We start from the raw sequence: 14,028 nt of genomic DNA, 5'->3' as shown, positions 1-14,028 counted from the left end.
AATGTGGTCAGACCAGTGTGAAGCTATCTGTATCCCTACAGCAATGTTTGTTGTTTGTTTAATAGAATCATTTAAATTATTATAATTTTTATTTTATTATTATTTTTTTTTTTATCAGGCATTAAACAAGGGCATCTTTCCTCACATCGTTTTGTATGGCCCTCATAATAATGAAACTGTTAGGATGGGCAAGCTTTTAAAAAAAAAATATATATATATATATATATAAAATTTGTATCTGTATGACCTTTTTGTTTCTTTGTTCTAACACGAAGGTCAAAAATCGACGTGCCAGAAAGGAATACAAAGGAAAGTAAATAACACTTTAATGCTTGCAGAGTGATAAGATTTTCATTCAGGGAGTTTCAAAAGTTCAAGAAGCTGCAGGTGAACTGCACTTCAGTGGTTTACTAATACAGTGTATTCATTACTCTGTAAACACAGTCTGTATGACTCTTCCAGCATCATTCACAGGCCGGGAGGGATGTGGGTTAGCAAGGCTAATCGTAATGTAGATTTCTATTGACTTGCCTATTGACGTTAGAGCTGCATGAATGCAAATGTGTGCTGTGTGGATTGTTTGTAGTGTTAGCTCTTACAGTCAAAGCTTTTCATTTTAAAAGGTCTCAGTGTTGTGGTGACAACAATTGACTGCTAATAAATTAAATTAGCAACTGTATACACAAGTGGTCTGTGGATGGAAAATAGGCTGCCTGTATGCCATATTAAAAACTGCTTTTTGAGATCAACTCTTCTTTTTTATAATTAATAAAAAGTGGCATTAAAAAGCTTCTTTTGGTTATAAAAAGGACAGTGGATCACTTCTGCCACCTAGAGTCTCAGATAGTTAAAGCAGTCATCAAATAGGCAGCAACCCAGGCAATTTCATCAGTTTTTTTAATGTTAAAATACTTCCAAGTCAGCTACTGTTTTATGTACAAAAATAGATTGCAAATCAACTAATTATATTCTGGAAAATCACAACCTTTAATTTTTTTCTTTTGCATTACACTGTATTTGACAAGTCATCAGAGCTGTAATCCAATTAAATTAATTTGTGAGATTTATGGAGTGACAAATTCATAATCATAATCCTCACGTGTTAGATCAACATTTAAAAGTAGGCGGTTTATTTCTTACCGAGTGCATCTGTTAACCAGTTGTGCTAAAGGTCAGTAACGCTACGTTACTAACGTTAGTGATTTTAGAGCAATAGTGAGAATTGTGAGATACAATACAAACAGTGAGATACAAAATACCTGAAGAAAATGGCACTTATCCAGGAGTTCATATAAAGGTATGCAACATATTTTTAATCAAATTATTTATAGAGTATGTTATTGTGATTCTGTTTATTTAGTTGAAAATAATGAAACATAAGAATGTATAGTTGAGCATGCAGACAAGCTAACATGACATGCAATTGGAGTCCACTGGAAACAAAAGTCTTAATACAAAGACATCATATAGATAGGCGCCCTATCGACCGCTACTACCTATTGGCTCAGACGAGCTGTGGGGCCGCCATCTTAAACCGGTCATATCTCACTGAATACTGAACTGATATTCATGCAGGGTTTTTTGCTGCAAAGGTCATACATGTAGCTATACAGGACACATGGGATATTTTATTCACAAAATACAACCAATAGTACGATAATGTTAAATCTTGTGAAAAGTAATTACCGAGCGATAGTCCGCCGATTTGGGCAGGAATATGCTGCACAGTGCTCTGGCATCTACTGCTGCTATGCAGCACAATAGGAATATGACCCGTTCAAGATGGCGGCCGGATTTCTCAGTGCCCAGCGGCCAATAGGGCATCTAGTCTCTATATCATATCTATGATTTCATATACAGTGTTTGAATTTGAGATAATTAGGGATGACTGATAATTTGTTTATAGTTGATAATTTAGCGAACATAAAATAGGATTAAAAATAAAAAAGGATTTCCATAAAGCAGGTCCCTGGCCATATGATGTCATTGACATCAATGACATTTTAAAAGACTTTTTAAAGGTTATAAGTGACTAATAAGTCTATTACTATAATTACTAAATTACTATATCCTGAGAAAAGCGGATTTTCAGGGGTATAGCTCCATAGACCACCATTCATTCTGCACATGACCTGTCGCGCAACTCCTCCCGCACCTTTTGTCACATACCCACAAATGAAAAATACCTTACTCACCTGTAGAGTAATAAAAATCTCTCCAAAAGCCATCCCATCCTGATTCTCGTTTTATTACGAGCTCTGTTGTTCCTGCGTTTTTTAAAACTGTTGATTCCCCGGAGGTTCGAGATTTAGCATGCTCCATGTCAATCTTTCTCACTTAAAAAAAAAAAAAAAAAAAAAAAATCAGTAAAAAATAAATGACTATAAACTGCAGTAATGTTTATACATTTTATACTGACAGTGAAAAAAAGAGAACAAATAAATGTATTAAAATTAAACAACATTTTGTTTGAGTAGAAAACAGTAATAAATAAAGTAGCAAAATTCCTCATAAATATGCCAGCTAATAAACATTTAATATAATGTAAAAGCAACAAACAAGATAAAATTTTGAACAGCTTTTTCCAAGAAAAAGAATCATTGCTCATTAAATGAACACTACATTACATGGTTAAATGTGAGCCATACATGTCAAGAAACACTGTTAGTCCAGCTGTGGAAAATGTACCATTGTAAGTGCTTCTAAGAGTTCAAGTGAAATTTCTATGGAAAAAAAAACAGGTTAAATCGTTTTAAAGACTGGAAGAGCTGTTCTCCACACTATAACACAAAACAATCTTAATGGTTCATTTTTATAATGACACTGGATTTGACAATCAATTAATGCCCAACAATTAAAAAAAATCCAGCCTTAAAATGATTTACCTTGACATTTCCATTTCAGCAAACAACAGAAAAGACCTTCAAAAGGTGCTCCTTGTGATTTCATTGTCCCTGTAGAGAGATAAGAACACATTTTTTAAAGTGTCTGTTTCTTGCACTCGAGTCAATAAACGTCTTCCCGCAGTTCTGACAGATGTGAGGTCTCTCTCCCGTGTGGATCCTGACATGTGTGTTCAGGTGGCTGGATTGTCTAAAGTTTTTCCCACAAAAGTTGCAGTGGTAGGGTTTCTCTCCAGAGTGAATTCTCAGATGAATTTTCAGCAGTCCGGGTGAGCTGAATCTTCTGCGGCAAACGACACACAAATACTCTCCTGTACCGTGTGGATTTCCTTGAATGTCTTGATGCTGCGGGTAACTTTCAGATAGTTCCTCTTCGTGCTGAACGTCTTCCAAACAAATGTCAGCCGGGTTTGTCTTGGATTCTAAAGAAGAGGCAAAATTACAGTTTTACGTTCATCCAGTGCATCTAAAAGAAAAGACACCATATCTGACCAATACTTCTTCAAAACGTCATTATTACTTTGATTTTGAATTTGTTAAAATGTCCTTACGCATTTGTTGTTGTTCTTTATCAAGTGCCACTTCTTCAATGTGCCGGATCTTCTTTATTCTGTACATTTCCTCATTTTCACTCTTTTTCCTCTTCTTTCTTTCCCACTGTGATTGCAATTTACTTGTGGGAAAAAGAAATACACATTACTTTGATTAAAGCAGCATTTATTGATGAGATTTATCAGGGGGAAAGGCTCCTATAATACTGTAGGCCTATTTTTTGTTGGGTTATTCTCACGACAATGCAATGTCCAAATAATATAAATATTTATACTTGGCACATAGTGAAACCGCTGTACTTAAAATAAAATTAATATTTCTAGTTCTCAACAAAAAATGTTTTAAGTATTTTTGAATTTTCCTAAAGTTGATGTATGTTGACATCCACCATATTTTATTTAAAATGTCCAGTGTATTTTCACCTGTCTTATCAAAGCAATGGCAAATTAATTATAGTGAATGCATTTGACTTCACTCACACAGCAAAAAGAGCAAGCACACTGCATGGAACTGCTTAATTCACCTTTTTTATTTCAAAATTCAAGATCATAAAAAAAATCATGTTTCAAATTACTTGGTCCATTTTCTAAAATATATAGTACATTAAGAAATTTATTACACTGATGACATGGAATGAATATATATTTGATGGCATTTTTATCAGAAACCTCATGCACAGTTTAGTTTTTTATGGAATATTTGCATTTTCGCAGGTGCTTTAAAACACATGAAATACATAGATTTTAACATTAAGTGCATTTTCTGCAAATAGTACCAATGACTTTGGCATTGGCTAGTGACATGCTCTACCAGTTGAGTTACAGGAACACAAGTCTATTTTGCACAAATTTCTAAAAGGCACTAATGTTGAGCAGAGGTGGTCGGCACTGGCTCTGGGGTGATTTGATTAAAGTCTTCTTTAATGTTGTCTAAAACCTCCTGAAATGATTTCTTTTTCCTGTAAGCAGCAGAATTGTTCCTCCACCTTTTCTGTTGCCTTCTCAATTCTAACGGGCTCAGATCTTTAGCGAATTTCACTTTCCCCTGAGATTTTCGTCTTTGATATCTACAAAAATGAGAAATATCAAGGAGTCAGTGTCTAAAAAGCTCAACTAAAGCTGATTTTCACATAAAGACCCCATTTCTAAATACACTGCAACATATGTCACAAGCAACCTGTAAAGTAAAGCAGTGGTCCTCAAAGTGTGGAAGCAAGATGATATTATAAGGGGGACAGCTCTATCTGAGATATATATATATATATATATATATATATCAGATAGATATCAGATCTATCTATCTATCTATACACATCTATACACAATTGGGTCAAATATGGACAAACCCAAATGTTGGGTTAAAAATGTAATTTCAAATTTTATCCCAACTTCAACTTTCGCTTTCAACTGTACATTTTATTGCATTTTTAACCCAACATTTGGGTTTGTCCATATGAGTGTATATATATATATATATATATATATATATATATATATATATATATATATATATATATATATATAAATATACTGTATATATGCAGTTATGTTGAACACTTTAATTTTAAATCACAGAAAGATAACTGGATTATGGTGGGTTGCATAATTTATTTAAAAAAATTTACATGGTTCTTTTACATAACCTTATTCTTGTGGTGCTTCATATTTTTGTGGAAACCATTATACATTTTTATCAGGGTTTCTTGATGAATAGAAACACGAATATCACCACAAAAAAAGTCTTTACTGTCATTTCTGATCAATTTAATGCCTCACTGCTGAATAAAAGTTAAAAATATTAATTTCTTTTTTTTAAATGACCCTGACCCCTAACTTTTAAACGGTAGAGTATTTATTAAGAACACACTTTCAGTTGTTACTACACCAATGCATTATGTACTTGCATTAGTAATAAAGTATCTAAGCTACAGTCACTCCTGAACAGTATAGTTCCTCATGTAAGCTGCAGTATACCTCTCTCTCTCCTTTTTCCTGTATGCATCACGAAGCTCAGGATTCCCGTACACTTTCTGCCTGTGCTTTTGGGATCTAGCGCTTGCTGCAGCCTTCTTTTGCTCTTCATCAGCCAGTCTAAACAACAAGAAAGATTTGACCTTAAAAAAGGAACTATCATATGTATTTGCTTCCTTAGGGCGATGTCCCACAAGCCAAATCAAAACAACTCTATTTTGGTAGGGGATGTCAAACCTGCAGACTATTTCAGCTAAGATCTCACCCTTTTCTGTCACAGGTTAAAAAAAGAAGAGGCTCTAACAGGCTAAATCACTGCCTCTGAGTTTGCCCTGAATGAGTGTGATTATTTTTATCCATCCAGGTCTTGCTGGAGATGGTGTGCAGGAAAACCTCTGAAAACCGTGTGAAAAAAGTCATTTCCTAGGCCACATTTCCTAGGCCACATCCACCTACTACCTGAGAGATATAAATACAGCTTCAAAAACCTACCTGGAAATATATGCTGAAAAAATGGCTAATGGGATGCCACCCCTGCGTTCACATGTGTATGGCTGAAGGAGAATGGAGTTTCTAGTCAAGCGTGACTGTGACTATAATCATAATATAGCAACTTATTGCTTAATGTACACTATAGTTCAAACTTCTGTTTAACACAAAAGAATATCTTTTAACAAATGTTGGTAACTAGAAAGTTGGTGTTAGCCACTGACTTCCATAGTATTTGGAAGTCAGAGGCTACTGACAACTGTCTGGTTACCAACATTCATTAAAATATATTCTTTTGTGTTGAACAAGTTAAATATATGATTTAACATGAAGTTCTCTGACATAATCTAGCGTTCACATTACTAATTAAAATGGTCTAATGCGTTTATGCGGTTTTGAGAAATATGTGCAAAAGTAAAGAAAGTCATTCGATTTAAATAAGCAACTAACAGTACTGTAGTTACAGTACAGCAATATTTATAAAATAGTAAATATGATTATGGTGTGGTTGACCAGGATATGTTCTGATGCATATGTGATAATCACCCAAGAAGAGTACTAACCAAAGCATCTGAAAATAAAATATATTTCATTTTGGGAGACACTGTTTTTAGTATAACACTGACTGTAGGCAGCCTGAAACAATACATTTCTATTTACATAAAACTTAGTTTAGAGCTCAGCTGACAATGGAGTGTCACATTTGAGCATTATTAGCAGGTTACATGTTACGACAGGCAAAGGATTTGTGGCACAATAATTTAAATACCGGTAGAATAAGTTGAATCAAATCAGCATGGATAAAACACTAAAGAATTAATTCAAGTACCTTTCCCTTTTCTGAGCCAGCTCCATCCTATGCTGCGTCAACATCTCTTGATTTCTGAGGGGCAGCTGTAAAAACAAAGACATCAATCAGCTCACATTTATAGCTAAGTGTATATTTATAGCTTACAATTCATTCTGAGATATAAACTTAGAATTGCGAGAAAAAATACAGAATTGTGAGACAAAAAGTTTATTTGACAATTCTGACTTTGTCACAATTTCCAATCCAGTTTACACCTCACAATTCTTAGAAAAAGCCAGAATTGCGAGCTTATATCTTGCAATTCTGACTTTTTTCTCTGGATTTTAAGATAAACTTGCAATTGCGAGTTATAAAGTCTGAATTGCAAGATTTAAACTCAGAATTGCAAGAAAATAAAATCAGAATTGTGAAATAAAAAGTCATATATATCTTTTTAAATCAGTGGAGGAAACAATCTCCCAGTTTGCTTAACATAAACACAGACTTACATAAAATTCTTTTGCCTTATGTCTGGGGCTAATGTGGCTAACTTTGATTTTGCTGACATCACTGGATGCATCACTGGCCCCTGAATCATCCAAGACGTGTCTTGTGATGTGTTGCTGTGCCTGACAGGTGGTGCCTGTTTCAGTATTAGTCTCAGGTTCATTCTTAATTTGAGGTGCTTCATTAATAAATGGAAAAGTATTCAAGCTGCTGTCCATCATTTGGGTTTCAGTGTCTTTATTGGGCATCTGATCATGGTAAATGTCCATACATGGTGATAAAGATGCTGATTCACGGCACACAGGTACTTGCAATTCATTCTCCTCCTGCTGTGTATAAACTTCTAGCTTCATATGCATTTCTGTATCCTTCAAATCATGTTCAGATCTCCATTCTTCAGAAAATGCCTGGGTGTATTTGTGAGTGTGAGTCTCAGAGGAGCAGGGCTGCAATTCTATAATGAATAAACAAAATAAACATACTTTAGTTCTTAAAGATCATAAACGGGAGATCATGTCATGAGTACGTTAGTAAAAAATAATACGTGAAGAACAAAGAGCAATTCATACTAAAAATGCCAAAGTAGTGACACAACCTAAACGTATAAAATAAGCTAATGTTAATATAATGTATAACGTTACTACTAGTAAATGATCATGGTTGACTTAAAAGGTTATGGTAACTTTAAAGGAATTAAATACTTTAACTATCGATATTTCGTGCTAATTAAAGGCATAACATGATAGAAAAATAAGTATAAAAGTCCGATTTAAGTTGAATTGACTAACCAGAGTCCATCTGAACTCCTGCCTGCTGCAGTCTCCTCTTGAGCAGCTCAATCTCCTGTCTGGAGCGACACATCTCCTCATTATACTCGGAAAATATGTCTTCCACAGCCTTGAATATCTCCTGCGCAGCTGAAGTTAATCGCTCTGTCAGAAAAACGCTTAAAATCTGCAGTTTGGACATTGTGCATTGATAAATATCACTAAAAATCCCTATCGAGCTCTTATTTCCACGTTCATAACAGAAATTTCTCGTCTATTGTTTTATTTGAGGTCATCCTGCTGAGCTCGGTGATAATCAGCGCCACGTGCCGGTCTGGATGAACGCTGCGTCCGACATTGAACAAACTCCGTCCTGGTCACTGCTTAGGGCAGGCCACTGTCCTGCTGAATTTAGCTCCTCCAAACCTTATAAAACACACTTTAACCAGCTAATCAATGTCAACAGGATCACTAGAAGGCTACAAGCAGGAGGGTTTTATCAGGGTTGGAGCTAGCTTTACAGTTATACAGTACAGTCAGTGGCTCTCCAGGACTGAGTTTGCCCATCCCTGGCTTAGGCAGCTGACTTGCCTCGTTGGCAAGTCAAATTTATTTCGGACAGACTTCTACAGGCTTATTTAAGTAATAGTTAACATGACTTTGGTGTGGTTGACCAGAATATGATCTGATATGTATGTGAGAATCACCCAAGATGAAAACAGATCATCAAAAACCCTTCACCAGCCACTTAAGTTTTATTTGAAAATAAAATATTTCATTTTTTGGATACATTTTTTTTTTTTAGCATAACACTGACTGTAGACTAAAAAAGAAAGTCATATTTGATTTGTTTGTATTTACATACAAACTTTGTTTAGAGCTGACAAGGGAGTGTCACATTTGAGCATTATTATAGCATATTTACATGTAGGCTATGATGACAAAGGATTTGTGCACACTTCATTTAACTAGAATAAGTCAAATCAAATCAGCATGGATAAAACACTAAAGAATTAATTCAAGTAAGTACCTCTCTCTAAAAATCAGACAAAAGGTAATTAAATGTAACATTAAACTCAACACAAATAACTATTGAGAGGCAGTCAGTATACACTCCATAAAAAAATCCTCTTCATCAACAGAGAATGGATGGTGTCCAATCAAGTTTACAGGTCCATGAAATATGTGGACTGTATCCCTTAAGTCAACATCAGGAGTAATGGGCCAGGAAAACAAATGGCTGACTCCACGCTGCTCCATCTTCATCCATACTCCTCTGTCAGTAAGATTCAAGAACTCCTTGGGTGGACAGGTGGACATTCCCTAAGAAATTCCATCTGCAAATCCTGAAATTACACAATAACAAATAATACTGCTTTACTATGTGTCATACACACACACATAAATAAATAAAAAGTGACCCTGGCTCTCCATTCATAAATATGCTGTTAAATTGTCTAATGCTGGGGACACAATTAACCACTAGCTGAAGCATTCTAAGACTAAACTGAACATACTGTTTCCAATGACTGGAGCAGATTTTAAAGAGACTTTACATAAATTTATAAATAAGACTTTACTTGTGTTATAGGATGGTCACGCTGAATTTCACCTCGTTAAACCAGGTAAAATGTACGGAGTTGCCTATCGCAGCCATCTTTTGTCAAATTTAGATTGCAGAAATGAAACATCTCCTCTGCATTTTTGATAGTGATCCTATGTAACTGGACAGCACGTTGAACAGATGATTTTACAAACCCAGAGACACCATCACTGGGCCAGTTGCTGTGGTGGGATCCAAAGTAACATCTTTCAACAGACAAACCATGTGAAGCCTTGGAGTTGCTAATGTCAGCAAATGCCACCATTGACTTGTATTGTGCGGCACAACCATTTGTGAATTCAACTACATGCTCTAACTTCAGTCCTCGCTTTTCTTTTAGGTGCTTTATAGCCAGAGTTTCGAAGTGGTGAACGGCATTGGTATCGTAGTTGAGGTCATCAGAGACAAAAACCAAGGCATCCTGGATGGTGTATTCATGACCCTCTGTGGGACACTTGTAGTAACAAATCATCGGGTGAACGGTTATCTGCTGTGTGGACCAATGTGCCGGCTGTGTTTCGTCTTGGGATATGCACGAGTAATTTTCGGCAAAATCCATGATGAACAGCGACCAAGTGTTGGGCAACTTTTCCCGGATAAGAGAAAACTGTCCATGCTGCCAGTTGACTGTAAACAGATGTTTAGCCAAAAAGTCTGTTTCGCGCAATAACTCATCAAACATTGTCTTGAATGTGCCACACTTAGTCGATTGAAACTTCTTGGTCTTTTGTTTACCATCCTGGTTGAAAGTCTTACTCTCCCAATTTTGCCAGGACACTTCTTGTTTGCCATACAAATCTACAACCATTTTAAACTTTTCCTTGAGTAGTGATACACCACAGTCGGAGCAGGTTCTGTTAAAGCACTTTAGATTATGGTACTTGCTGTTGCCACTTTTGGGACACAGAGAAAAACTGATAAGTTCATATTTGTTTTTGATCTTGAGTTTTATACACTCGGCATTGTTAGTAGCAGTGAGAATTCTGTTCAGGCTCTGAAGCTTCAGTAAAACTCCAGTACAATATTCACAGAGAGACTGGCTTCTGTCAGTCCGACGCTGAAGAAGAACACATGAAGGTCGAAGGCATGAGAAAACTGGAAAGGACACAACATTCTTTTCTGGATTTTCCAGCTTCCAAAGTTCATAGGCTTCCTGTAGAGAGATCTCCATGAGGAATCTTTGTTCTTGTTTCTTTACAGTCCTCATGTAAGGAAGTTCTCGTGCTACCTTAGGATTACGATAGAAAGCAGTTATATTGTTCACAACATCCATGCAAGTGGCATCAGACTTGCGTTTTTTATGTAAACCTTCGTTGGATGAGGAATATGCTGGACGGAGGTTAAAGCGCCTTGCTACAATATGTTGCATTCTGTACTTTTTGGCAACCATCAAACTAGTGACCATCAGGCGCCTCTTCTCCAAGGATGCAGCATCCTGCTTCTTCTTTAGAGCTTCAATCGTGGATCGAAGTTTTTCTTGAGATGGCTCATCAAAATCTATTCGTCGACAAGCTGTTTTCAGACCTCTGGCTTTTAAAGCTGCTTGTTTACGAGGAGTACAGCAATGGATGAAGTCCATTACAATGTCTGCAAATTTTTCTGCATCAGTCGGGATTTTTTTGCACATCTGTGACTCTGGCATTTGTTTCGCCAATTTAGTTCTAAAGCCTGTAGATCTAGCTGTACTACTTGGAGGGACAACATTTGTTTGTGGAGTCTCAGTTTGCCTTTTTGTCTGGTTTCTTTTTTCCCTCTTTCGGGACGCATCTCTTTCACGAATTAGTCTTTTCTTCAGTTCTCCCATTCTCTCCCTCTCCTCTCTTTTCTTTATCCTATCATACTCTCGTTTCTTCATCCTCTCGTTTCTTGTTAAGACTTCTCTTTTCTTAGGTGGCGGAGGCTCTTTATCAGCTTTACACTGTTTTTCATCTGTTCTTGTACACTGTAACTTCTTTTTGGCTCTGAATCTTCTCTGTCGCTCACGGTTATTTTCCTTATCAACTTCGATAGAAGCAGCAGCCCTCTTTCTTCTATACTCCTTTGCTCTAGCAGCTTCCGAAGCTTTGAACTCAGCAAATTTTACAGGATCTTTTTTCAAACGATCCCTCCAGGCCTGACTGTATCTCGCATTTTTGGCTTTCCACTTGTCATGTTTTGACACTTCATCCTGACAGACAAAAGGTTGACTTTTATGCCCAGAGTTACGGAGCTGGATTGTCAAAGACATTCTGAAATGAAAATTGAAAGTTGATTTATTCAAACATGTATATCGGTGGAGGGAGTTTTAAAAATGTAACTTATAGAGTATATACATAATATAATAAAAGAGAATAATGTAGTTTACTCTATTCTATATGAAGAGTTCAGATGCAAAAGCCTCTAAATGCCATTTAAAATTTTCTTCTAGAATGATAATTTTTATCAAGCTTGTATATTTAAGTTCAGTGATTTCACTTAAATGGCAATGATAATTACTTATTAATTGTTATTTAAGTGAAATTACTGAACTTAAATATACAAGTTTGATAAAAATCATCGTTAAAGAAGAAAATTTCAAATGGCATTTAGAGGCTTTTGCATCTGAACTCTTCATATATATATTATATATCACAACATCAATGTCTGTCAAAAACATGCACAATAGTAGTATTTATGAGAAGCACAGGTCCAGGTAGTGTGTGTGTGTATATATATATATATATATACACACTGCAATTGTGAGTTATATTTATAAACATCATAAACATCAGCAGAGAGTCAAATTGAACGACTACAGGGACATATCTCAAGATTAGTGAATTATGAAAAAAGGGTAGAGTAGTTTGTGCATAATAAATGTCTGTCAAAATATAAGAAGAAATGAGAAATGTTTACTAATCTGTTTAAGTTTTTCAATTGGATTGGCATTTATTCTCTTTAGCATGCAGTGTGAAGGATTTCAGTTCCTTGATCATTCGGATTAAATTTCACAAATTTACACTCATAAATTTGAAATGTTTAAGATTTAAGATTTGAAATAAATGGCACACTTCATATAACTAGAATAAGTCAAATCAAATCAGCACAGATGAAACACTAAAGAATTAATTCAAGTACCGTTCTCTTATCTGAGCCAGCTCCATCCTATGCTGCGTCAACATCTCTTGATTTCTGAGGGGCAGCTGTAAAAACAACGACATCAATCAGCTCACATTTATAGCTAAGTGTCTTACAGTTCAATTAAAATAATAGGGCCTTGTCCTCCACTTTTCTATACAAGCTTGTATACAGTAAGCCACAGAATAAAAAAAATTAAAAAGGTAATTGTGAAGGTAATAGTCAGTTTAATGTAATTTAAGTTGACATGACTAAAACATCTAAGTTGACTGTAGGCCTACTTAAAAATGCAAGCAACTTATTTTTCCAGATTAATATCAGAGGAGAATAATTACACATTTGGTCAAACGCACATGGCCCTTGGAGTGTGTGTGCGGTTAAGAGCAGATTTACAGTGCTGTGAAGAATAAGTCATTGTTTGACAGGGCCAGCTGTCAGCTCCACTCTTCCTCACGACAGGCCTTGCCTGGCCACCTGCCTACTATTCTCCAACTATGGTCACAAACTCTCTCCTCAGACCACCTCAGATTAGTGCCAAAACACATTTATTGCTAATTGCCATTTTGTATTGTTCAGTATTAAAAAAGTAACCAGTTGCTCTTCTCAAAGAATCATATAATGTCCATTTGGAGCTGTTTAGACAAAACACCTTATATACAAATCAATCATTTATTTTACATGATTTACATGATCTTTTATCGTTCAAAGAATTTGGGGTCAATATGATTTTTTTCAAGGATGCAGTAAACTGATCAAAAGTGACAGTTTAACTATTTTACTGTAAAAAAAATATTGTTGGTTTAACTTAAAAAATTAAGTAACCTGGTTGCCTTAAAATTTTAACTTCATTGAAATGGAAAAAATGAGTTAATACAATGAATGAGATTGATTTAATCACCAGAAACTCAAAATATTATGTTATCTGAACTACATAAATTATTTAAGTTGATATGACAAAAGAAAAAAAAAATTTGATTACAAATCAGGAAAATATTTTTTACAGTGTTGAAATAAATCCTGTTTTTTGTGTATCATAGTTTCCACAAAAATATTAAACCGTTGCAATATTGACAATAATAAGAAAAGTTTCTTGAGCAGCAAATAAGCATATTTGGGTATTTCTGAAGGATCATGTGACACTGAAGACTGGAGACCTAAGCAGAAAATTAAGCTTTGTCATTACAGTTTTAAATCTATAATCTATTTAGATTATAAGTTATTTTTAATTGTAATTTTAGATTTTTAATAAAATAAATGCAGCCTTGGCGACCATAAGAGAAACATTTTTACCAACCCCAAGAGTATACAAATGAAGCCTAGAGAAATGGAACAAATTACAATATGTATCCAC

The 14,028-nt window shown here is 35.3% G+C and overlaps 2 protein-coding genes across 5 annotated transcripts in view; both read right to left on the bottom strand.

Moving 5' to 3' along the window:
- The window catches only part of LOC120480572 (uncharacterized), a 28,761-nt gene extending 20,323 nt beyond the window's left edge, over positions 1–8,438 (bottom strand). For 2 of the 4 annotated variants that reach the window (XR_016148511.1, XR_005623129.2), the window contains exons 1-7: positions 8,000–8,438; positions 7,214–7,665; positions 6,744–6,808; positions 5,429–5,545; positions 3,455–3,576; positions 2,886–3,325; positions 2,196–2,336 (exon numbers count right to left, since the gene is read on the bottom strand). Coding sequence is in view for 2 of the 4 variants with exons in the window: in XM_039673813.2 (XP_039529747.2) it covers positions 2,946–3,325; positions 3,455–3,576; positions 5,429–5,545; positions 6,744–6,808; positions 7,214–7,665; positions 8,000–8,180 (1,317 nt within the window). In the remaining 2 variants the exon portion in view is untranslated. Of the gene's footprint in view, positions 1–2,195; positions 2,337–2,487; positions 3,326–3,454; positions 3,577–5,428; positions 5,546–6,743; positions 6,809–7,213; positions 7,666–7,999 lie in introns of those variants that run through there. The other 2 variants (XM_039673813.2, XM_039673815.2) reach the window with 2 other exon arrangements.
- A 286-nt stretch (positions 8,439–8,724) lies between these two features.
- Positions 8,725–12,884, bottom strand: LOC120480573 (uncharacterized). The gene is made up of 2 exons (XM_039673818.2): positions 12,678–12,884; positions 8,725–11,809 (listed from the first exon to the last, which is right to left on the bottom strand). The coding sequence occupies exons 1-2, from the start codon at positions 12,758–12,760 to the stop codon at positions 9,595–9,597; spliced, it is 2,298 nt and encodes a 765-aa protein (XP_039529752.2). The 5' UTR covers positions 12,761–12,884; the 3' UTR covers positions 8,725–9,594.
- Positions 12,885–14,028: the final 1,144 nt, after the last annotated feature.

The sequence above is a fragment of the Pimephales promelas genome, chromosome 21 (assembly GCF_988280905.1).
Source record: "Pimephales promelas chromosome 21, fPimPro1.hap1.1, whole genome shotgun sequence".
Taxonomy (NCBI): Eukaryota; Metazoa; Chordata; class Actinopteri; order Cypriniformes; family Leuciscidae; genus Pimephales; species Pimephales promelas.
Note: the sequence above shows the minus strand (reverse complement) of the source record. Positions and strands in the feature narration are given on the sequence as shown.

Bases quoted from the DNA above. Each gene is read 5' to 3' on its own strand.
- LOC120480573 (XM_039673818.2), bottom strand. From the start codon at position 12,760: ATGTCGTTGTTTTTACAGCTGCCCCTCAGAAATCAAGAGATGTTGACG. The intron at 11,810-12,677 runs GTACTTGAATTA...TTTTCATTTCAG, and splicing joins CTGGCTCAGATAAGAGAACG to AATGTCTTTGACAATCCAGC.